Raw genomic sequence first — 26,812 nt, forward strand, 5'->3', positions numbered from 1 at the left:
TGTCATGTTTGATAATGGTGTGTAGCATTCATTATTTTTGGAGGTGGACTGTTTCCCCAAAGACTGCTTGGAAAGGCCAGTGCCCTGATTTTCCACTGTATTTACATATATAAACACTGTCATATGAAAGAGACAAAATAATTCTGAGCTCATTTTATGGTCTCTGTTATGATGAATATAAATGAGAAATATGAAAACTTTGACACTGTTTTGAAAAAGTTCTTTGTAGCAGTGTGTTACCCTTTCAACAAATTCATTATATTCTGAGATTTCAAAGAATACTTTGACAGTGACAGATATTGGTGAGGAATCACCAAACTATTTGTATTGTTAAAATTAGAGTAATAACTTCCCACTGACTGGTAAAGAGCCATCTCCTGAATTCCAAGTGCAGTAAGCCATCTTGTATGTATCAAAGATCCAAATCATGGCATATGACCAATTTTATAATTCCCTGGACAAGATCTTAAAATATTTATTTCTTGTAACACTTAGCAGAGTGCTAAATGTGGATCAGACTATCATGCAATACCTCCAAACTAGTGAAACAACCTATATACCTAAGGCTATAGCAAATCCATTTTGCCCAAATAAGGAAAATATCTCAGTAACTGTTTTTCAATGAGTAGTGTGTATTAGGTTTTTTCTGCTGTTACTATAATAAGTTATCACAAACTTAGTGGCTCTAAACATCACAAATTTATTATCTGACAGTTCTTTAGGTTAGCCATTTAACTCAGTTCTCAGTGGGCTGCAACAAAGGTGTTGGCCTGCAGGTGTGTGTGTTCAATTGTGTCCAACTCTTTGCGACCCATTGCTGGCCAGGCTCCTCTGTCCATGGAATTCTCCAGGCAAGAATACTGGAGTGGGTAGCCATTCCTTTCTCCAGGGGATTTTCCCAAGCCAGGAATTGAACCCGGGTCTCCTGCCTTGTAGGCAGATTCTTTACTCTCTGGGCCACCAAGGAAGCCTGTAATAGTGGTTTATACCTCATAGTTACTAGATTAAGTGAGTGAATATATATAAAACACTTAGAGCAGTGGATGGCATTCAGTATGGGGTCAATAAATGTTGTTATAATTATTGAAAATTTGAAGACTGAGCTACAATCCAGTGTCTTTTTATCCAGCAAAGCCCACTTTAAGAGACTTCTGAGTCTCCCAACTGTACTGGATTTACTAACAGGAAATTCTCCTTTACTCTTAGTCTTGGAGTGTACTGAAAGACCAACATTTGTTATCTTTCCCTCGAATTCCCAACTGATAAGAGGGTATACAACAACATTTATTGACCCCATACTGAATGCCATCTTTATTTCGGGAAGGGGATGGCAAGAGGGCTGGAAAGTCTTTCCTATATCATCTGTGGTTTCCTAGTGGTGGCTCTCAGCTATAATGGCTCCAACTATTGTTTTACTCTAAATAGTGGACATAGGTCCCAACAAGAGGGTTTTCTGATGGTCCTTAAGAACACTTAGAGGTTATCTCCTTTGGTCGCTCCAAGTCAGTAGAGCATCGGATCTGCAACAATGGCCGAGTCTAGTTATTGGCTAATGGCTTATTTGAGTATGTTTTTCTAATATTTTGCACCTCATGTTCAGCTCATGTTTTTTAGCAGTTCAGTGGTCTTCCCTCAGCACCACCTCTAGAGGGCTTCTTGCAGCAGAGCAACAGTATCGCTGCTGCTGCTGCTGCTGCTAAGTCACTTCAGTCATGTCCAACTCTATGCGACCGCATAGATGGCAGCCCACCAGGCTCCCCCGTCCCTGGGATTCTCCAGGCAAGAACACTGGAGTGGGTTGCCATTTCCTTCTCCAGTGCATGAAAGTGAAAGTGAAGTCGCTCAGTTGTGTCCGACTTAGCGACCCCATGGACTGCAGCCCACCAGGCTCCTCCCTCTATCCATGGGATTTTCCAGGCAAGAGCACTGGAGTGGGTTGCCATTGTCTTCTCCAACAGTATCTCAGTCCTCCCCAAAGAAGTCTTTTCTCCTATCAAACACCAATATCTAAGTGTGTTTGAGACAGACACAGATTCAGTGGACTCAGGGATCACAGAGGAACCCTCCCAGTTTTGAACCAAAGCTAATCCAGAGAGCGTTGGCCATGTGCTGCAAATAGGCATGAAAAAACCATTTCATATTTCTACCCCAGTTTTTGAACCAGTTTTCATATAAGTTTATAAATGGTTTTTCCAAAAGTACCCATAATGGGCTTTTAAAAAGTTTTGCTTTTCACAAGTAATTTTGAAAAAAAGATGGGTATGGAAGGTTTTTCATAGTGTTACGATCTGACCTTGTCTTATTGGTTACCTAGCCTGCACACCACTGGACATAAACCTTGAAGGACTCAGGAAGTGAGTCTACAAGGCAAACATTTAACATTCTAACTTTAGAGGAGAAAGGAACTTTATATGACTGTTTAATGATGAAGGTGAATGACTGTGACAGTCTCAGCTATTGTAAACGTAGACACCAAAATAGAACTTGTCTTAAGGGAACTGCAACATCAGTTTGTGAAATATACTTTTCTTTAAAATTCTGAAAAAAACTTGGCTCTAGCTGATGCTAAGAAATTGGTTTCTAGGAAGGCCATACATCAGATAAAAATTGCATATGATGGCAAGCATAATTTATAACATATTAGTTATATATTATAAAATATGATATTTTTTGGTTTTATATAACTATAAAAGTTCAGAGAGTGTTTCTGGAGGAAAAAAATGACTCATAGAAATAGTAAACTTAGCCATTGATTCAATAGCTTGTACGGTGTAACTTTTTTGGGGGTCAAATATTGGCAAATATTTTTTTTCATAAATTGGGCAATGTTAATATTAAGCTATGATGTGGCTCAAAGGCGCAGCATGACAAATACACAGTAGACTGCGTTTACTTAATCCCTGTGATTATTAGACCACTTGACATATCAAGAATAAAGATGCTATCAATAGTTTTACTCTATGAGTCAAAAGTGTGAAAAAAAAATGGTAAGGTTAATTGCTGAAAGTCAAATCTTGAGCTCTGAACAGTTTTCTAGCTTAACAATTGAAGACTTTGTATGCAGCAAGAGAAGAGATTTATCCAGGGATCATTAGAAACTAAAGAAGAGGAGAGAGAAAGAGACGAGAGGGAAGGAAAGGAAAGAAAAAAAGATGAAAGAGGGCATTGGCAGCTGAACATGATGCTTCAATGTATGACTGAACTCTAGCTGACACAACAATGAATATGAAATCCATAAAAAATGAGCAGAAAGAAGAGTTGCTTTAGAAACCTAAAATAATTGAGCCTCAAAAGACAGAGATTACAAATTATACAACTGACCAAAGTCCTCTAAAAATGTCATTAAAATCTTATCCACAGATTTTAAAGAAATTCAAAACTCTCTTTCATGAACTTTTATATAAAGAAATATTAACATAAAAATCACATATTTATTAATAATCCATTGGTGCAACAGGAGACTATTAAAGCCCATAGAACCTGGTTATGTGATTACAGATATCTTAGTAACAATATAATGGAGCAATCCTAACAGAAAAAAATACATTTGCATCATTCTTTTATGTCACTGTAAGATTTATTTAGTAGCCAAAAAGAAAAGTGTATATAGATATACAGTTTTCAAGATACTGCCCTTATGACTTGATAAAAGCAACCCAAAAGTTGATTTCCTTTTATCTGCGATTCCTGTTAGACACAACAAATTGGCTACTAAAAAACTGAATTTTTTTAATAGTTTGATGCTGATTATCATGCAATATTTTCTTTTGGGGAATCTGAATATAAGAGTTAAAATTATGTTTGGCTTTGCCTACTTTATATAGGCATACCTTGTTTTACTGTGCTTCACTTTACTGCACTTTGCAGATACTGCATTTGTTTTTTTTTTTTTTTAACAAATTGAAGGTTTGTGGCAACTTTCTGTCAAGCAAGTCTGCTGCTGCCATTTTTCCAACAGCCTCTGCTAACTTCAATATTTCTGTGTCACATTTTGGTAAGTCTTGCAATATTATTATGCTGTTTGTGGTCTGTGATCAGTGATAATTGATGTTACTCACTGAAGACTTAGATAATAGCATTTTTAGCAATATTTTTAAATTTTTTGGTTGAAGTACAGTTGATTTACAATGCTATGTCAATTACTACCATACAGCAAAGTGATTCAGTTTATATATATTTATATATATATATACACTCTTTTTTAAAAATATGCTTTTGCGTTATGGTTTATCATGAGATATTGAATATAGTTCCCTGTGCTATACAGCAGGACCTTGTTTATCTATTCTATATATAAAAGCTTGCATCTGCTAACTCCAACCTCCCACTCCGTCTCTTCACTCACTATAGAAAAAAGGCAATAAAAGTATTTTTACCATCTGAGCCACCAGGGAATCCCCTGGCAATAAAGTATTTTTGAATTAAGGCATCTATATTATTTTTAGACATAATGCTATTGCACACTTAAAAGAATACTGCTGCTGCTAAGTCACTTCAGTCGTGTCCGACTCTGTGCGACCGCATAGATGGCAGCCCACCAGGCTCCCCCGTCCCTGGGATTCTCCAGGCAAGAACACTGGAGTGGGTTGCCATTTCCTTCTCCAATGCATGAAAGTGAAAAGTGAAAGGGAAGTCGCTCAGTCGTGTCTGACTCTCTGCGACCCCATGGACTGCAGCCTTCCAGCCTCCTCCTTCCATGGGATTTTCCAGGCAATAGTACTGGAGTGGGTTGCCATTGCCTTCCCCACATTTTTACATTTTATAATGTAAAAGAATACATTGTAGTATAAACGTAACTTTTAAAGGTATTTAGAAACCTAAAAATCTGTGGGGCTTGCTTCATTGCAATATTCATTTTATTGCAGTGGTCTGGAACCAAACTTTAATATCCCGGAGGTATTCCTATAGGAATTATAATCATAATTTTTCTTTAATTGATTGTTACAATATTCCAATTATTACCTAAAAATTAAAAATCTCTGGGAGTCTCTCTATTGTGACTTAAACTATCTTTTTATTTCTGTTTATTTCTTGGTAAAATTCTTAAGCTTTAAAAAAGAATCTTCTTTCATTTGATTTTCATATTTTCTTTTAAGAGATCACACTCCTTTACATACTGTTTTTCCAGATTTCTTGCCTATTTGGGAAAAACAGGTGAAATATTTTCCATTTCTTTTCTTTTATGATTTCTTTAAACTTTAAAGCCTGTATTTAATATGAGACCTTAACTTGCGGTGAGTAGTTGGTTGCTGAGTTTCATACAGTTTACTGATTCTATCAGAGCTCCTACTCACTTTTCTTCTCAGCTTAATATATAGCATAAAACAGTAGAAGCCATTAAAATCAAGAGTGAGTAACTGTAGGTGGCTGTGGATTCTCGTTCTTAGTTATTCCTAAAATAGTATCAATAATCAGCTTTCTGATTATCATCCCTGCAAGCTTCCCCAAAGCCCCTTCAATTGTCAAATTTTTGACACTATACCATTTCAAAATAATGGATTGAGAAGTGAACAATTCAGTGAAGTCTTTTTTGTCACTTACGCTAAAATAAGGTTTCTAAAGTGAAAAATTATTCTCTTTTGAGCTACATTCAGTCAAACTATTATTCTTTTATATAAAATATGGCTTTATGTAGAGTAGACCATGCTGGAGTATTGCTTAGAGCCAGCAGTGAAACCAGGAGGTCAAAAGGCCAGTGACAAATGTCTCGGAGGCTCTACAGTTGTGGATTTCTGATACACTGACTGACAAAGTGGCTCTTAGCCATGGCTTTGCATTGGCAGTATGAGGTAGAGAGAAAAGGAAGTTTCTTTTTTTAAAAAAAATTACTTTTTAGTCTCTATATTTCTATATTATTTAATTTTTATAGTGACAATGTTTTCATTTATTACCTGTATAATTTTTCTGAGGTTTAAGTTAAGTAAAAAGACTGCAGTTGTACACATCTGAGACTAAGACTGTATTATGATTGTATTTATTATTTTTTGTGGAAAGAAAACACCAGTTTTAGTAATTATAAAATATGTACAAAACTTCAACATTCCTGAAAGATACAACTCAAGTCACAACTGTAATTGGATAAATGTAATTGGATACTTTAATATAAAGGAGAAGACTGACTGGGCAGTGTGTGCTCAGTTGGGCCCGACTCTGCAACCCCATGGATTGTAGCCTGCTAGGCTCCTCTGTCCATGGAATTTTCCAGGCAAAAATACTAGAGTGGGTTTCCATTTCCTTCTCCAGGAAAAGCTTAGCGGGTTTGCAAAAAGTATGTAAACCATGAAAGATAAAAAGCATTTAAAAATATACAACAAATGCTTAAGAGCCTTTTTATTTCAAGTTATCCTGGTAATAAAGATCATGTAAAAATAACAAATGTGTGAAGTTTGAAGACTGTAAGTAATATGTGTTTACTTTTTAAAAATTCAAAGTTTAAACCTACGGGTTAGAATTTTGTTGTATATTTTTAAGTTAATTATGATTTAAAAGGATGACTATGTTGTCCAGAGTAAAAGCCCTGAGAATGCCCTAGTTCACAATCAGCAGAAGATACCTAAGTGAAAGTGGCTCTCAATTGTTTGTCTCTTTGGCGACCCTCACATTGTGGCTCAGAGATGGACACCTTCAGAGAACTGAAGCTGCTCCCAGCTGGTGTGTGCAAGTAATACAAAACCCAGCATACTATAGGGTTTTCTTGCAGTATAGGAATAAGCAAATCTTGTACCTTAGTGGAGGTATCCTACTAAATTAGTCATTCAGAGTCGAGGTAGAAACCATATTTAAAAAGTAGAGGACAGGATGAATATATGATTTTCCTCTCAATAAAAAATAAATCTTGGTATAGCTCAATAAACAAAGAGAAACACAAATTTAAGATATGATTCTCTTTAATCATTTTAATGTATAGTCCAACGCTTCCTATTTTCTATTAATAAATGTCCTTGGAGGTTAAATGATAGTGCCTTGTTATTGGAATGTGGTTTGTGTATGGTGATGGGGTTTGACCCAGTAGGTTTCAAATATGGGACATAATTTCTACTCCTTTACATTTAAAAATCGAATTGGTTACTAAGACCATGTATGCTGCTGCTGCTAGTTCACTTCAGTCATGTCCGACTCTGTGTGACCCCAGAGACGGCAGCCCACCAGGCTCCCCCGTCCCTGGGATCCTCCAGGCAAGAACACTGGAGTGGGTTGCCATTTCCTTCTCCAATGCATGAAAGTGAAAAGTGAAAGGGAAGTCACTCAGTCATGTTTGACTCTTCATGACCCCATGGACCGCAGCCTACCAGGCTCCTCTGTCCATGGGATTTTCCAGGCAAGAGTACTGGAATGGGGTGCCATCGCCTTCTCTGCAAGACCATGTATAGCTATGCTAATTATATTATAAAGATGATAGACAATTAAATAAAATCTTACTAGTAATTTTGTACCTTATGCAGTAATCCTAAACTGTTATTACGTGCTCACTGCTTAATGTAACTGTGGGTTTATTAACAATTTATATATTTTGGGGGCTTCTCTGGTAGTCCAGTGGTCAAGAATCCACCTTTCAGTGGAAGGGACACTGGTTTGATTCCTGGTCTGGGAAGATTCCACATGCTGCAGAGCAACTAAGCCTGTGAGACACAACTCCTGAGCCCACGCATTGCAACCACTGAAGCCCACATGCCTAGAGCCTGTACTCTGCCATAGAGAAGCTACTGCAGTGAGAATCCTGAGCAGTGCAGCTAGAGAGTAGCGCCCGCTTGCAGCAACTAGAGAAAAGCCCGTGTGTAGTGATGAAGACCCACCACAGCCAGAAAACAAAAGCAATAGACCCCCAAACCCCATATATATATTTTGAAAATATACATACTTACATATGTGTGTGTATATATATATATTTATACACGTATTTATATATATACATGTTAAAATGACACAATCTAAAAATTCTGATCTTGTAGTCCAACTTTCCAGCAGAGTTCTGGGGCCTTCAGGTTAACTTGGTGTCTGGAAATCTAGTCTCATCTCTTTATGGCTTTCTTTCAACTCATTCAAAAGATCTTAGGGAAAACTTAAGTTGGAACTTACAGAACTTAAGAATCAACTCTTTGTGTTCTCATGATTTTCTTTACACACCCGAAAGAGAAAAATGACACAGTAAAAGTGTTTTGCAGTTACTTGGGTTTTCTTTTTAGTTGTTTTAGATTTCTTTGATTGTAGCTATTGCTACCTGATTTTTTTTTTCCACCTAAGTGTGCTCACACCAAATTTCCCTGCTCCTTGTGATCAATATTATTTTGTGAACCACTTTCTTTAGCTATCAAAGAACAGAGATTTGGCTCAGTTAGTGATTACTATCTCTTAGAGAGGCTAAGACTATAAACCTGGGATATAGCAGTCTTTTTTTTTTTTTAAGATTAATCAGAAAAATTACAAGGATTTAAAAGCAGGTTTAATAGGTCTTGTTGAAAAAATACAACACAACAAATTTCAAGATCCATATTGAAGTATCAGTTGCTTTGGCAATCCCTCTCAGATGCCATGGTTGAAAGCATTCAGGCTCTAGGGAAGTAATTCTCATAGATGAAAGCATATCAGAATTACTGGTGCTAAAGTACTTTCAGTTTGAAAGATGAAAAACACCCATTATTTTCATAATGGTATAATGGACATTTTTGGGGACCTGCCCAGATTCCCTTGATCAGGTTGGTGCTTTCACTCTGCAGATGCTGCTGACAGCTCACATCTAACACTTCTTTTGAAAATTACCCTCAGCCTGGAGCTTCCTTACTGAGAAATTCTGGGTAGGTCATGCTCCTTCCCACGTAGTCAATGACTGATGATACTGTTTAGTCGCTAAGTTGTGTTTGGCTCTTTTGCAACCCCATGGACGGTAGCCTGCTAGGCTCCTCTGTCCATAGGATTTCCCAGGCAAGAACACTGGAGTGGGTTGCCATTTCCTTCTCCCGACCCAGGGATCTTCCCGACCCAGGGATCTTCCCGACCCAGGGATCAAACCCACATCTCTTGCATTGGCAGGCAGATTCTTTACCACTGAGCCACTTATGAAGCCCTCAATGACTGGTACCAGGATACAAAAGGCTGTTTCCTTCCTTAGGGTGAGACAACTCCGTGGTACCCTATTTTTTAAATTCAATTTTTAAAATTTAATTAAAATTTCCACTAAATCCATATCTTTGCCTGGTTTCTTCACCTGCCCTACTGCATCCCTCATTCTCATATAGATTTCACCTAACAGCAATTCTTCAATTAACTTGCACAAAAATCTCCATCTCTGGTTCTTCATCTTGAGGATCTGATTTTAGAAAAATATAAACTACAAAAATTAAAGTTCTGCAGTATCTTCTTGCCTGGAAGGTATATGCAGATTCTATATTTTGCTTACTAGTGATTCTTTGGAGGGAGAAGGCAATGGCACCCCACTCCAGTACTCTTGCCTGGAAAATCCCATGGATGGAGGAACCTGGTAGGCTGCAGTCCATGGGGTCGCTGAGGGTCGGATACGACTGAGCGACTTCACTTTTCACTTTCATGCATTGGAGAAGGCAATGGCAACCCACTCCTGTGTTCTTTCCTGGAGAATCCCAGGGACGGGGGAGCCTAGTGGGCTGCCATCTATGGGGTCACACAGAGTCGGACACGACTGAAGCGACTTAGCAGTAGCAGCAGATTCTTTGGAAGCCAGTATCAGGCTCCCATGCATATAGCAACTTTGGGGGTGGATTGGAGGAAACATGGATAATACTGTTATTAAATACATGCTATTGAGATACATCTCAAATGTTAGATGGGTAAATTTTTAAAAGTTAAACAATATTGCTACAGGAAGAGACATGGAAGATTACTTTTTACTTTGTTTTTATTTCTATTAATCTGACTTCATAATATTTTCAAGATTCTAGTTAGTTATAATATCTTCAAGCAGAAATTAGAAATACTATGGGAGTCCCTGGAATACCATTTACAGCTTGTGGTGTATATTTATAGATGGGATATGAAAGATTTCACACATTTCTCAAAGATCTTTTGAACCCTCAGTAATAAGCTTTCTCTAATTGATGGACCTGTTAATTCTTATTAGTTATTACATAAGATATTATTTATGAACTAATTTTAAGTGTTTTCATATTTTGATTGAAAAGTCTCTGATGTTTCTCCAAAAATTGAAACAAACTTAAAAAGTTTCAAGTCCTTTCCCATACCATTTCTGTCTCCTTAGTGAGTATATTTTGTTCCATGCTAAATAGCTGACATTATGCAGCAGACAAAACATAGATAACATTTAACTCTAGCAACTAATATAACTGGTTATGTACTTGGACTTCAATTTTACTGAAAAATATTTTACTGATTGTTAAAAAATATCACAAAGTGATAGCAATCTCAATTCAAGTGTTTTTCTAAATATACCATTGAATTAAAATGTCCCAATCAATGTTCTTATTTGAAATGGTTCTTTTAAATCACCTTATTTTTTCATATGTAAAATAGAATGATATTTTCTTAAAGAATCATGTCTGTGTTTTTATGTTTTATTACATCCCTTTGCAAGCTGAAGTCTTATATCTCTTTTTTATAACATAATGTCTTTTTTTTTACTTTACTTTACAATACTGTATAGGTTTTAACATAATGTCTTGATAATAAAATCATCGAATTGGCTAAAGGACACTGCCACAACTTCTTGAGTGAGTGTTAGTCACCCAGTTGTGTCCACCTCTTTGAGACTCCATGGCCAGTAGCCCACCAGACTCCTCTCTCCATGGAAATCTCCAGGCAAGAATACTAGAGTGGGTTGCCATTTCCTCCTCCCAGGGGATCTTCCTGACCCAGGGATCAAACTCAGGTCTCCCGCATTGCAGACAGATTCTTTACTGTCTGAGCCACCAGAGAAGCCTTGGAGCCTTCTTAAAAGACCTCATATAGGTGATCATACTTGTAGAATCCTATTAAAAGGAGATTGTGAAGATTGCATTTCTATTAATATTTCTGAATAGATTTAGGGTCTTTTCAACATATAAGACAAAGAACAAAATAGGCAAAAATGCATTTTTATTAAAAAAAATCCTTGCTTTTAATGTCCTTAAACAACCAACTGGTATTCTAAACCTCAAACTCCAATGTGACTAAGATGCAGCTGGGATAATCAAGTAGTACAATAATTTATGCTTGTTATTTGTTTTTAAAAATTCAGCTTTATATAAAAGGTACACATATTTATATTTTATCTATTTCTTTATCTATTTATATTTTATCTATTTCTTTCTTGTTATTTTCACATAATTAATAGGTTCTCCACATTCCTTTGTATTATATAAGCACTCAAAGTAGAATTAAGGATGGAACAGACATATAAGTTATATTATAAAATTAATTTAGAAATATATAAAATAAATTGTCCTTAGGAGTTATAAAAAATTAAGGAAATATTGCATGTAGTTTAATATTTATGTAGTAAATATAAATCATATGCTGTGTGGAGTTCTAGATAAATGTGTTTGATATTCTTGATTTTTATATCCATGGAGAATACATGAAGTAAATAGGTTTATGATATGTACTTTTTTCATAAGTCGAGAACAGATCTTTGCAACTTTTTGTTTGTGATCCAACAGTGTCATGAGACTGAACAAACCTGAAAAATTTTTCTTGTATGTTTCCGAACTTGCTACTGCCAAGCATGCCTCTGAGTATTATTATCTCCAATAAAGGTATCAAAGAAATGCTTTGGATTTGCCCAACTAACTTTTCTTCTCTTCTTAATTAAAAAAAAAACTTCTATTTGCTGTAATGCCCATCTCCGTACAACTTTTTTTCTAGGGGTGGAAGGTGGTGTGTAAATAGGAGGGACCTACATCTGGCTGCAGGCTGTTTGGCATCTGGAATTGATCTTTTAAAATTTATGTACAATTAAGCACAGTAATTTATTCTGAAATTCCAGAACCTTTCGCGTTTATTGGTGATTATAGAATCCTACAGTTGACATGCCTCTGATATTCTTCTTTGGCTTGGGATTTTACCTAAACCGTGGGCAAATTAAGGCATTTAAGAAAGAACATGAATTGTTTCTTCTATCACTTCTGTCTACATGCAGATTGTCCAAATTCATGGAAATATAAGTAAGGTCTCCGGCATCTGCTGAGCATAAGTGTTTATGATAAAACTGTGGAGAATGAGTGATTCTTTGATCTCAATATCCTAGTATGTGTAGTTCCTGCTATCATGTAATTTGAGGTTATGCATAATGTAGCTTCCATTTGGTCCTGTTTCTCGGTAATTGTTCATGGAATTATTCAGTGCTATACTTTTACAGCATATAGAGAAAGGGGCTGTCATCTCCTTTAATATCTTTAAAATCCAGAAGCTTCTTAGGCCATCCTTCGCAAATGAAGCAAGAAGGGATATCAGTTCTTTAATGAGGAGCTATGTGAATACAACATTAAAAATTTATTTATTTTCAGAGTCTTGGGCTGCCTTATGAAGTCACACAACATATCAATCATTCATTAATCCAATCTCTTCCCAACAACATTTCATGGAAACTGTATTGGTATCTTAAATTTTACAATCATGAGTTATTATTTTATGAACACTTAAATAGGGAAAGATTATTGTGGTTTGCTCCATTGGCACAATCTCCACTGTAATAATACCTTAGTCCAGAAGTTATACAAATGCTTAGCAATCCAATGTGTACTGTATGCTGTACACACGCTTCTAATTATCTAAGTTCAATAGAGAAAATATGCTGACTTTTGAGGATTTGTTGAAGCAAACATCTAGGCTATAACTAATTAGAGTGTTCTGTAACACCTTCAATATTAGATTATTATATTAGTCTCAACTCTACAAGGTATAAATTTGTCACATGTTCTGCTAAGTGGTATTTGCAGATAGAGGTGTGCATCACAGGGCTTATTAAGAGAAAAGGATTTGGAATCAGATCAATCTGGTTCCAATCTTGTCTGCCACAGATCAGCTAAATGGCCCTGGGCAACTTAATTAACCCCTCTGGGCCATTCCACAAAATGAGGAATGATAGTATTCAACTAACATAAGTTGTTATGAAGATCAGATCAGTTCATGTATTTAAAGAGCCAAATATATTGACTAACACATTATAGATACTCAATAAAAGTCTATATAGTTTTATTATTATTATCAGATTTGTTACATCAAAATCTTTTATCTCTGTGGAGTATCTTGCCATCTTGATAGCAATGTTCCTTTATAATAATAAATCAGATAATGGCTCCATCCACTTCACTGAGAGGGCAAAGGCAAGCATTACATAAGGTCATTTTTATCTGGTTTTCTACAGTTTTCTCTTTTCAAGTATGTAAAAACAGCTTTCACCTGGCAGTGAACTTAAAATAATGAACTCCATGATGAGTGAGTTGGGTTGTTCAACTGTGAGTAGTTGTTCTGTTCACCACTGTTCTGACAATGACATGAACTGTAGGACTAATCATGCTCCATCCGTTTAATCCAAGGAGACCATAGTTGATTCAGACTACCCTGAGGTCTTTGAGAGGAGTTACATTTGCAAGACCAGATGCTGTTCTCAGCTCTCAAAGTCTGATACAATCCGGTACAGTCTTCGTATCTGCCTTGATCCTCAATTCTCTCTAAAACCTCAGTTAACTTTTGAGCTGTAGCAAGAGTTTTTCTGCAATATCTAAATTGGAACAGAATCTAAATTGGAACTTCTGATAGACTGAACAACACAACTCACTTTTGCCTCAGCTCCATCCTCTCAGCCCTTTGGGATGACTACTTCATGCTTTTCCTACCTGGCTGTATACCACGTAATCGGTTGGGATGCTATTTCACTTTGGCCACTGTCATTTGGCTGAAGCAGTGGTTCCCAGCAATTGTAATAAAGAGACTGGAACAATTCCATTGGCTGCTTTAGTACAGAAAGTCTTCAATGACTCTAAGACGTTCAGATATCTTGGATACTTAGAATTTTGAGTGACATTATAAAACAAACACTTGAACATTCATAAATAGTAAGTAAAATTATACAGTGTGCTTGAAAGACCATTTTAAATCCATGACCTGTTTATTAAAAGAGCTGTTTTTCAGTTGCTAAGTTGTGTCCGACACTTTGTGACTGCATGGACTGTAGCCTACAGGGCTCCTCTGTCCACGGACTTTTCCAGGCAAGAAAACTGGAGTGGGTTGCCATTTCCTTCTCCAGGGGACCTTCCCGACCCAGGGATTAAACCCACATCTCTTATGTCTCCTGCATTAGCAGGTGTTTTCTTTATCTTTGAGACACGAAGGAAGCTCTTACTGGAAGAGGGTATATATTATATTAAAGTTTAAGCTTTTTCCTAACTTTACTAGAACTCCTTATAAAGAAAGCATTAACCTCTGATCCAGTTACTATCTGCTGAATTAAAACATCGGTTGAATTTGGTTCTCCTCACCTCTCCTCACAGCTGAAAATTAACCTATTTATGATGAAACTTGTTCTTTAACATTGGAGAGAAGAGTATTTTATTTTGTCTGTGCCACATGGCTTGTGCGATCTTATTTTCCTGCCCAGAAATTGAACCCAGGGCCACAGCAGTGAAAATGCCAAGTACTAACCACTGGAACCTCTCAAGAAGAGTATTTTTAAGCTTGATTCTCGTTTTCTTGCTGTTTGATACTTTTAGGTTTTAGGCACTGGGTTGTACACTAAATTTTATGCAACCACTATAGGAACGGAGCATGGGGGATAAAGAAATGCAACTGGATTTTTTTGAGAGTAATCCCTTTCCTTGTGAGAGGATTAAACTCTTTTGTCCAGAGCTAGTGTCTTTAGATCCCCTCAACACTTTTTACTGAGGATTTACCATATGATTGATGTGGTCAATAAATTAAAAGCAATCTGAGAATCTTCTGTAGATTTGGAACTACAGAAGAAATGAAAATTAATTAATTTTTAATTAACCTGATCAATTTGCAGTAATGGAGACTTTTCAGATTTTAAATGTTTTAGAAAGTAATCAGGCAAAGAAAATGCTTTTGAGAGGAAATCTTTCAATGGATAGATTATATAAGATCATAGAAATAATTCAGTCTCACTAGAGTCATTAACATATTACAAATGAGAAATTAAATGAATAGTTATAAAGTGTTCATATTTCCTCATAGAGGAAGAATCATAGGCAATGATTTGAAAGCCTCACATCTACTGTCCCCTTCAGCTAAAAATAAAAGCAAAAAAGTAACAGCATTCTGACATTTTGACTACTTAGTAATTTGTTCATCCTTAATTGAAAAATATCTAGTACCCTGTGCTTTCCAAAAATATGGTGGAAAAGTGTACACGCTGGTGAGAAAGGAGAGGAAAACGAATTTTGAATTTAAACTGTCTTATGAATGATAAGGTGGTTAACTTTTCACTGAAAGAGCTTATGGAGGAGATGTAAAACCAGAGAGAAAAAGAGGGGCCAAGAAGAATCAGACAATGATTTGAGGCTTTTAAAAATATCATATGTTTCTGGTGATTTTGCATTTTCATGCTTTTTGTCTTAAGACATTAACAACTTATTAAAATTCAGTAAACACTTGGTCCTACTAAGCCACAAATATTTAAATTCTACGAAATCAATAATTATCTTCAACATCATTTCAAAAAGGAAATGCAGCAGTTATTTATACACAAACATTTTAAACTGGAATTCCCCTTTTATATAGGGCTGCTTGATACACATTCCTTATATGGGAATACCTGTTCCAATTACTTAATCAAAGAAATTCTTATTTATGGACACTGGGGATTTCTTTCCCTTCCATCCTAATATAATATGTACAGTAAGAATAATTCTTCCTCTTGGTCTAAACTCTTCCTTTCTTCTTCTCCAAAAAGAAAAAGAAGAAGGGCATAATGGATAGTAGGAGACAAAAAGAGTGGGAAGAAGTGAGGAAAATAAGGGATTAAAGGCTTTGGAAATCTCCAGAGTAGGGGCATACAAGTTTTTTCAGAACTAGGTTTTTTGATCAGAAACTGGTATGTGGGTTACCTTTATAACAGCGGCACATTGAAAAGGTCTACACCAACATGTGACTCAGAAGTAAGTCAAGAGCTTGTGGAGGTTTTACTTATATGTAATTTCCGTCTTTCTTCCTCACCCAAAGTTTTATGATGTTGCTTAATGCAGTTAAATTTGATGAGGTCAAAAGCAGACAGTTTCAATTACCATCAAATTATAATTACTAATTGTTTAGAAGCTGAGAGTATTAAAACACTGATGGCAGAGGGCAGATTATGCAGCCCAGGGTACACTTTTTTAATAAAAAAGGCAAGTGTTCTTCAGTGGGATCAGATAGGCCAATTGTGAGCATGAGCAGCATGGTGGATATCCAGCAATGGTTGAGGTTAGAGTTGGGGGAGGAGGTGAACCTTTACCCATGGTTTGGCACACAGGGGTAACCATGAGAGGAGGACCCGATCCCTCTGCCATGGCCAACTGATGTTCTCACAGGATATCTCTTTTCTCTGGGCTTTTAGTTCTACAATCCAATCAGTGAAATACTTTACAAATATGATGGATTAAATATAAAGATGTCAATTAACTGGCCCTGGTGTTGAATCAGTATTTATTCATTCTGTTACTAAGAGAAAACATCTTCTCAAATAAGTGATTTACAACTTTTGGAAACAAATTGTTAAAAATTACCTGTGTAGCTTCCTTTACAGATATATACAATGGTGAACAAAACAAAAAGTAAAAAACAAAGAACTTCCTTTTCAAAAAGTATGCTTAAATTTATTTCTTCTTATTTGTAGGATTTGTCAATCACTGCAGTCAATTCTTTTTCCCCTTGCTGAGAAAGTTTCTAACTGGTTTCATAGTTAGCTAGCTTATCAAAGCACAGTAAAATCACAAAATTTTAAAAATATTTTTTTGCCACAGTACAGTGTTTTACTAATTAAAATTGTCAATAAGGAATTCACTTCTTACCTTGTCAGAAGGTTTAAATGGATTTCCTTGTCCACTAATTCCACCACTGATACTAAATCCAAGGCCAGGATTCTTTTCTATTCTTACACAAAACTATGTAAAAAAAGATAAAAAAAGTAATCAAATACATGTAAAGCTAAATATCTTCAAATAATTGTATCCTACTAGAAAAGATTCACATTTCACTTAAGTTCTCAGGGTTAGCCTATGTTAACTTGGTACACAAAAGACAGTATAAACTCTGACAAAATAGTATTTCTCTGGTGGTGATGTTCAGTTGCTAAGTCATGTCTGACTCTGTGGGCCAGTGAACTGCAGCACATCAGGCTCTTCTGTCCTCCACTATCTCTTGGAGTTTGCTCAAATTCATGTCCATTGTGTTAGTGATGCTGTCTAACCATCTCATCCTCTGTTGTCCCCTTCTCCTTTTGCCTTCAATCTTTCCCAGCATCAGGGTCTTTTCCAGGGAGCTGGCTCTTCACATCAGGTGGCCAAAGTATTGGAGTTTCAGCTTCAGCAACAGTGTTTCTATAGGCATCAACTATGATAGGAATTAACTTAAAATTACCTGAGCAAGCAGACATGAGTAAGTATTCATTCATTACCATGTGCAGGACTAAATTTTGATTAGCAGTTTGTAAAACTTGAAAATCTTTTAGCAATAACAATTGCATTATTTTAATTATCTACTTTAAATGCACATATATTCTGACTAATTAGAAAGAGCTGTGTGACTAAGTGAAAGAAATTTTGCAAATGTAGAGTGAGGGAAAAGATGGCTACCTAATTTAAATTAGTTGCTATTGTTTTCTCAGAGAATAGAACAATTCATCTCCTGGGTAGATAATTCTATTGTTTAGATACAGCAGAGGCTTTAATTTGAGAAAGGGGTGAAGTTTTAGCCACAGTTTGAGTGAAGGCGAAAGAAAAGAGAAAAGGAAGACTCTGAAACAGTTCAGGGTTTTGGCAGCAGCTCCTGAAGTGACAGTTAACAGGTCTTAAAGGAAAGAGGAAAAGACTGAAAAAAGAAAGAGATAAAAAATATGGAGGAATTGTTTGTGATAGAGAAGAGTCAGTAAATATTTAGGACTGTGAAGGCTAATATTCTAGTATTCTGTGCTCTGTTACCTCCCGAAGCCCCAAATCATAAATGAGATCTGTTAAACATCAGAGCCCTATGCTTTCCAATGAAATGATGGCATTAGAAGTAGGTCCAGCTTGGGGTAAGGAGGTAGAAAAGGTAACAGCCATATAAAAGTTGATGCAAAGATGCAGATCAAGAATTCAGTGGAAGGAACATCAGTGCCAACATTGAGCTAGGGCAAGGGTCCCCAACCTCCAGGATCTAATGCTTGATGATCTGAGGTGTAACTGATTAATAATAATGGAAATAAGGAGCACAATAAAAGTAATGTGCTTAAATCATTCTTAAGTCATCTTGTCCTCCCTTCACCCTGTCTATGGAAAAACTGCCTTCCACAAAACCGGTTCCTGGTAGCAAAAAGATTGAGGACCACTGCCCCAGAGGAACTATAAAAAACCTAGGAATTCTTGATGATTCAGAGCTGAGGATGTGTGTGGGGGTCTGTGAGAAAATGCTAGTTTTCCATTTGAAGTGGGACAGGGTGACCCCAGATGACTGAAAGACTTGGGAACCCCAGAGGTAGCATATAATTTGATTACATAACGGGAAAAAAACTTTTATAACTTTAATCTACTGAACAAGGACTGAAACTAGGATGAACCAAGTATTACCAGAGATTAGCAGGCAAAAGGTTAAAAAAGAGTTAAAAAAAATTTAAAAATACATTAGAATATATTTTGTATTTATATAAATACATACTGGAAGGGCTTCCCTGGTGGCTCAGTGGTGAAGAATCTGCCTTCAGTGCAGGAGACTGCCTGCAATGCAGGTGACTCAGGTTCGATTCCTGGCTTGGGAAGATCCCCTGGAGAAGGAAATGGCAACCCACTCCAGTATTCTTGCCTGGGAGATCCCATGGACTGAGGAGTCTGGCGGGCTACAGTCCATGGCGTTGCGAAAGAGTAGGACACGACTTAGCTATTGAACCACAGCCTCCATCATACTGGAAATGTTCTTTAAGATGATTTGAAACATCAGCTTAATGTTTTCTCCAGCAACACTTCTTAGCCTGTTAATTTGCTTACAGGCAAATGCAAATGCCCAAAATGTTCTCTACCTCTTTATTTTTAAGGTACATTTAATCCTTACCTCTTAGACAGTTCAAGGCAAACTTGAGTCCTATTCCTGACTTAATTAGCATATATTGTGAGTTGATGGGAACTGGATCAATTTGTTCCCATCATGTCTCATTAAATGGGAACTGGCCATTTAATGAGATTATCCTTAATTCACTGTCATATTCTTTAACAGTAAATACAATGGTTAACTATTATATGCAGTTCACTTGCAGCACAAGAACAAAAAACTATCCACTAATGTGATTTTTATGGTGAAGTCATTAATGAACAGTTTCTAAATGATGAGTAACTGCAATTATCATAAGTACTCTATGTTTTATTTTAAAGATAGGTTTAATTAAAACTTTCCTTTAGTTGATCTAGATTTGTTAAAACTAGTTTTCAAATGGTGGTAGAAACTACGATTTTGAATAGTTTTGTATTTAAATGGCTCACTGTCTTATCAACATGAACATATAACAGCTTGATGTAGCTTGAAGGAATATTTTAGATTTATTCAACATACCATTTCACTTAGTAGTCCTTTTTTGTTATTTGTCACTAATTAGAAAATGAGAAGAAAGGAACGAAACATAACTTAAATATTTTACCTTTATATTTCCCAGTATTTCTGTGTATTTCCAATTAAATTATTTAAAATTGGGGTTATATTTTTCTAATGTGAAAATTTTATATTTTACAATGCAATATGTGGAAGGTATGCACACTTCCGGCTTTCTCCAGACCACTATAAAAACTGAAAGGAAACATATGTAACAGATTTTACTTACAAAGTAAACTGCTGAGAACACTTTTCAGCTATTCTCCTGTAGTGACTCTATCTATTTTATAGTGTCAATCTGGAAGGAACTAAAACTCTAAGGAAAACAAATTTCATATGTGCCAGGTATATGAAGAACTGCTTCAATACATTTTTTAAATAATAGAAATAATAAAGATGCCACTGTGGTTTTATAAATGTGACAAACAGCCATACATTCTGATCTGAAGCTAGACTCCTCTTGGGCATGCTGTGCTATGGTTAATAGGTTGTGTGCGGCTGTTGTGTCCCATTAAGCATGTCAGAGACAGTACGCATCTCACATTTAAGGAGTTCCACCTGTCTGCTAAGGCCCAAAGGGGCCATGAAATGTAAGAGCCGAGAATACGTCAAGAAGCAGTCTGAAAGTAAAGAAGTTTAGCCGAGAGGAAATGCCGTGTTCTAGCAAAAGGTCAGATCTAGGAGGCTAATATAGCTTATTTAGTGAAAATCAGCTTTTCTATTTTCTATCAAGTTACTGATATCAATGAGTGAAATTTCTGACTGAAGATACTGGCAACAGTTTGGCAATAAATGGTGCATTTGCCTCTTGTGGAGTCTGCTTCTATCATTTGACTACTTGATAATTCTGGTTTATATTGATCTTGTTCCAACTAAAATACTGGGTCATAACTTGGAGAAGCCTGTGACAAAATGGATTGTTAAGTGAGGCTCTGTGAATCATAATCTATAATCTCTGGAATTCAGTGACCTGATTTGGTCTTGCAGTGCTCTAAAACCTGGTAACAAGAATAAAGGAAATTGTTGCACCTAGTGTGTTTATCTATATGAACAACATGTGTGTGTACATGCACATGCCTGGATGTATGTGAGGTGTAATTCAGGATCAGAGAGTTGCATTATAGAAAGATACCTGGTGATGCTGTAGTTAGCTTGCTTACTGTGCTTTGTTCTAGAGACCATTCCCTTTCCTAGCAGTGTGTATTTATGAAGCTTTCAGTGGATACCTGCTGTGTTTTCTGCTCAAGAGCCATTCATTCTTTGTCTGGCAGCTATCATCTCCAATTCTCTTTGAAAACCACCCACTTCATTATTCTTAGCCTCTATGCTTTCAGTGAATCATGTTATCTAGACCTAAAACAAAGCACTGTATCCCCTAAAAATATCATTTATTATAGGTTGGGCAGGTAACCTGATCAAATAGGAGAAATGAGAAGCCTATTGGGATTTTCAGAAAAGAGAATCTTGCTCTATCTTGCTCGTTTTAAGTCTGAGAGGGTCTGAAGCTCTTGAGCTATTTTTCTACCAATAAAGAAATAAAAAAAAGAGTGGCTAGTCCCTTCACTGTACAGCACAAACTAACCATTCTTTCTTGATTTCTTTATTGGCTCTTCTTCTGTTCATGACCTTTAAATGATAGAGTGAGTCAGTGCTCAGACTTTGACCCTCTTCTCTTTTGTATCCATACACACTTGGATGGCATCATCGACTGGATGGATGAGTGAGCAAACTCTGGGAGATAGTGAAGAATAGGGAAGCCTGGAGTGCTGCAGTCCATGGGGTTGCAAAGAGTCAGACACAACTGAGTGACTGAAAAACAACACACACCTATATGGTTTCATTCGGCTCCAGGATGGATGACTCCAAAATTTATTCATCTCTAGCCCTGGCCTCTCCTCTGTACTTCAGATGTTTATATTCAATTACCCACTTGTTGATATCTCAATCTGAATGCCCAGTGAACTTCTGAAACTTGTTGATTAGTTGTCAGTTAAGTCGTGTCTGACTCTTTTTCAATCCCATGGACTGTAGGCCACCAGGCTCTTCTGTCCTTGGTGGTTTAGTTGTTAAGTCGTGTCTGACTCTTGTGACCCCAGGGACTGTAGCCTGCTGGGGCTCCTTTATCCATGGGATTCTTCAAGCAAGCATACTAGAGTGGGTTGCCATTTCCTTTTCCAGGGGCTCTTCCTGACCCAGGAATCAAACCCAGGTCTTCTGCATTGCAGGCAGTTTCTTTACTGACTGAGCTACAAGGAATTCTTTAACTTAGCATGGTCAAAAGAAACATTGTAAAGCAACTATACCCCCAAACAAGAACAAAGAAATCTGGCTCAGAGAATCCACTCTTGAGTGAAACATCTTAATGGAAAAAAAAAAAAGGAAAGGCTAGTGTGGAAAGAGGAAAACAAGCAGAATAGTGATAGCCAAGTGAAGAAAATTTAAAGAAAGAGGTCAAGCCACATGCTGAGAGATGATGATGGGGATCTGACTATGGGACTTGACAGAGGTAGAGAGAATGTTTTGTGGTTGAAATTAAATTTGCTGCTACTTTTACTTTTAGTACCTCGTGTTATGGGTTATTATATAACAGGGCTTGTGTGATAAATAATTCTATACAATTATATAAAATCTACATAAAACTCTGCATTTCCAGAATTTCTAAGAAGCCTAGGTAATAGGCTCAAAAATATAACAATTATAAAATATATAAATATTTAAGAACAGTTACTACTTTTGATCCTTCTATTTTCATATATTTTTTTCTGTTGTGAATTAGAGATGCAAGTCCAACTAAATTGCTCATTAAATCTTTGAAGAAACATCCTAATAGAAAGATTGATGAATAGGGGCTTTCCTGGTGGCTCAGGGGTAAAGAATCCAACTGCCAGTTCAGGAGACATTGACCCCTGATCTGGGAGGATATTGCATGTCTCAGAGAAATTAAGCCAGGGCACCACAACTATTGAGCTCCTGCTCTCGAGCCCAGGAACCACAGCTGCTGAGCCCACGGGCAGCCACTACTGAAGCCTGTGCTCTGCAACAGGAGAAACCACTGCAATGAGAAACCTGCGCACTGCGACTAGAGAGTAGTCTCTGCTCATCACAACAGAGAAAAACCCGCGCAGCAGTGAAGACCCAGCACAGCCAAAAACAGTAAATAAATAAAATGATTTTTTTTAAAAAGAGAAATTGATGAATACAGTCCTTCTAGTAGCATTTTCTAGATTTTTCAGGAAAAAAACTGCCAACTCTATATGTTTCTAGAAAACAGAGACTCAATTTTTTTAGTATGTAAATGAATTTAAAAGGTTATTCACTTCATTTCCTTCATTTTACCCTTAAGGAAACCAAGACCATACATATATTTAGTGGAACACTGAGAGAGGCCTTCTGATTCCTACTACAGTGTTTACTGAATGCCACTGTCTATAAAAACTGCATAAAATTCATAAGTCAATTTGTAGAATTTGTTGTGATGAGTTAGACATTATTTGTGTTGCACTATGATTTGTAATTTCAGAATTGCAGTACTAAGGTTACTGAAGAATAAAATTCTATGAGGAAAATATGAATTAATAGCTGTATTTTAAGTGGAGCAGGATGAGGTATGGGATGTCCCTGAAATCATTTTAGTAAATAATATACATTAAAACCATCTTAATATCTGTTTTCTATAACTTTTATTAAATTATTGCCTTTTAATTTAAAAATTCATAAATAAAACCCCAAAATATTTCCAAGTTTTTCTTCTTATATTAAACTATTAAGCATTCAGAATAATGGTTTTTCTTCACTTGGTCCCGATAGATGAAAGCCTCAACTGGAAACCCTGTGAGCCCTTCAGGCAACTGATCAGAGTATCTAAAGAAATGTCTGAAATCATGTCTTAGCCAATTGCTTCATGACTTATTATATGCTCCACATATTATTAAGTATTAAAAATGATTTCTTCTGGGGTACACTACAGCATCTCCTTCAGGGAGGGTTTCCGAGCTTTATTTTTTTTTGTCCTTGAATATGATGGATGGGAACTGCTTTGTATAACTCATCGAGCTTATTCTAATGTAATTCTAATGTAATGTTACAAGTCCTCTTTCAGGCACAAACTTTAGTTTGAATGTATACTCCTGGTAGGAGACAGCTCTGCGGCTCTGGCCATCCTGATGTATTAGGTTCATTAGTGGGTATGTCCTCTTTCTTGTCTGGGGCAGACAGAAACTCTAGAGTGTATTTTTTATATTTTTATTCTTCCAGTGTGAGCTTACTCTTGACCCCTGTGTTTGGCCATAGTGCAGCAGGCTGTAGCTTATAATGTGGTACACTCATGAAATTGGATTTTAATTCTAGTTCTGCTTCTTCAAATCTTAGGCTTCTAGTCAATAAAACAGGAACTGCTCTATCCATCACATTATTGGTTAGATGAAATCAGTTAATATATGAAAGGATTTTGAAACATTTGAAGCATCAAGCTGTTTTTCCTTCCTATTTATGCTTTGGAGTCTATGTATTCTACATATACAAATATGCTTTGCCTTGGAAGGAAATGCAACCCACGCCAGTATTCTTGCCTGGAGAATTCCATGGACAGAGGAGCCTGGCAGGTTATAGTCCATGGGATCGCAAATAGTCGGACATAACTGTGTGACTAACACTTACTTACTTCACTTATACATTTGCAAAAGAGAAAACGTTTATTTCAGTTTCTTTTAAAAATATTCAACAAGTTATGTATGAATTGTGTATGCTTCTAAATAGTGTTAATAACAATACGTTATTCAGTTGGTAAATTGTTGAGCTGTAGAATATCTCAAATATCACTTCTCAGCCTTAGCTACACAATAGAATCACCTGCGGAGTTTCAAAAATTCCTATCACTCAGCTCACATTCAGACTAATGAAATCAGTTTCTTTGGGAATGAGGCCCGGACATTAGTGTTTTTCAAAGCTCCTGAACAACCTCCCTCCTTCTTTGTGACCCCATGGACTGTAGTCCACCAGGTTCCTCTGTCCATGGTATTCTCCAGGCAAGAATACTGGAGTGGGCTGCTATTCCCTTCTCCAGAGAATCTTCCCAATCCAGGGATCAAACCCAGGTTTCCAGCATGGCAGATTCTTTTATCATCCGAGCCACCAGGGAAGCCTAGAACTAGAACTAGCAATTCCACTCCGGGGCCTATATCCAGGAAAAATGAAAACACTAATTCAGAAAGACGCATGAACCGCTATCTTCACAGAAGCACTATTTACCATATCCAAGACTTGGAAAAGACCCAAGTGCCCATCAACAGACAAATGAATAAAGAGGATGTAATATATATACACACAATATAAAAGGCCATATAAAAGGATAGAATTTTACATTTACAACAAAATGAATGGGCTTAGAGGGCATTATGCTAAATGAAATAAGTGAGATAGACAAATACTGTAGGACATCACTGACATGCGGAATCTAAAAAATAATACAAATGAATATATATGCAACACAGAAATAGACTCATAGACATAGAAAACAAACATGTGGTTACCAAACGGAAGAGGGGAAGGGGTAAAAATAAATTAAGGGTATGGGATTAATAGAAACAAACCATTATTTATAAAATAAATAAACAACAAGGATATATTATATAGTATGGGAAATCATAGCCAATATCTTACAATAATTTATAATGAAATATAATCTGCAAAAATACTGAATCACTATGCTGTATACCTGAGACTAAAATAATATTGTTAATCAACTATACTTCAATAAAAAAGTTGAGAAGATTCTAAAGTACAGCTGAGGTTGAGAAAAACTGATATAAAGTATTATTTTACTGAGAAGAAGAGGATAAGGTAAATAGTCACTTGAACTGGGAAACAAAGGAAGGAGCTGAGAAAATGGATATGATGGCTAAGAATTTTCATGTGGAATGGGAAGGAGTCAAGTCTTCACTCTCTGGTTTTCTTCAACTCACTGTTTAATACAATTCTATGATTCTTTATTATATTTGTTAATAATCAAAATAGTTTATGCATTATAATCCCTTATTTTTTCTTTTTTAAAATTATTGTTTGTTGAAATAATTGCTTTACTATGTTGTGTAGTTTCTACTGTTCTGCAAAGTGGATCAGCCATGCATATACATATATCCCTTTCCTTTGGGATTTCCTTCCCATTCAGATCATCACAATGCATTAAATAGAGTTCCCTGTGCTCCAGAGTTGTTCTCATTAGCTCTTTATTTTATACATAGCATCAATAGTATATATGTATCAATTCCAATCTCCCAATTCCTTCCATCTTTCTTTGCCCTCTTGATATCTATTTATTTATTCTCTACCTCTGTGTCTCTATTTCTTCTTTGCAAATAAGGTCATCTATATCATTCTTATAGATTCCAACTTAAATATCTATCAACAGAGGAATGGATAAAGATGTGTTACATATACACAATGGAATATTTATTACTCAGCCATAAAAATGAGCAAAATTGGGTCATTTGTATAATCCCTTTTCTAAGTAGAGTTCCCTGATAATGAACTTCAAGTGACATGCACACGAGTTTGTTGAAGGTAATTTGTTAAAAAAGATATCCATTATTACACATCAGGTTTCTAGTTTATAAAAACGAATACCTTGAATCTGGACAGTACTTTATGCTTTAAAAATCACTTTCATATATTTTATGTTAATTATAGAGTTGAAAACAGACTTTCTACTTAATTTCTATGAAAAATGAATATGTAAAAATAAGTGTATTAAATTAGAATTCTTAGATATTTTGCCTTGTGTTATTGTGATGGGTAGTTTGAACGTTGAGATAGTTTCATCATTCAGGAGGAAAATCAAAGTTTACTAAGTGCTTCTTTAAGGTTAAAAAAAGTTAAGTGTGCTGGCTAGCTACAAATGACATTCATTTAAATCCATTCAATATCATTGGTGGTAGAATTTATTATGTATTTTCAGGGGTATATGGAACTCACTTTAATCATATTAGAAACTCATTAGTTCTTTAGGCCACACTAAGGGATACAGAGGTAAATTTTTGTTGATAATAAAATCTTCCATTTGTTGAGTATTTTTGCTTTTTAA

The 26,812-nt window shown here is 36.1% G+C and overlaps 1 protein-coding gene across 1 annotated transcript in view; it reads right to left on the bottom strand.

Moving 5' to 3' along the window:
• Positions 1-26,812, bottom strand: part of LRRC7 (leucine rich repeat containing 7) — a 492,466-nt gene that overhangs the window by 20,646 nt on the left and 445,008 nt on the right. Inside the window, exon 24 of the mRNA XM_052637059.1 lies at positions 16,971-17,063. Within this exon, the coding sequence (XP_052493019.1) occupies positions 16,971-17,063 (93 nt within the window). The remainder of the gene's footprint in view (positions 1-16,970; positions 17,064-26,812) is intronic.

Source organism: Budorcas taxicolor, chromosome 3 (genome assembly GCF_023091745.1).
Source record: "Budorcas taxicolor isolate Tak-1 chromosome 3, Takin1.1, whole genome shotgun sequence".
NCBI lineage: Eukaryota > Metazoa > Chordata > Mammalia > Artiodactyla > Bovidae > Budorcas > Budorcas taxicolor.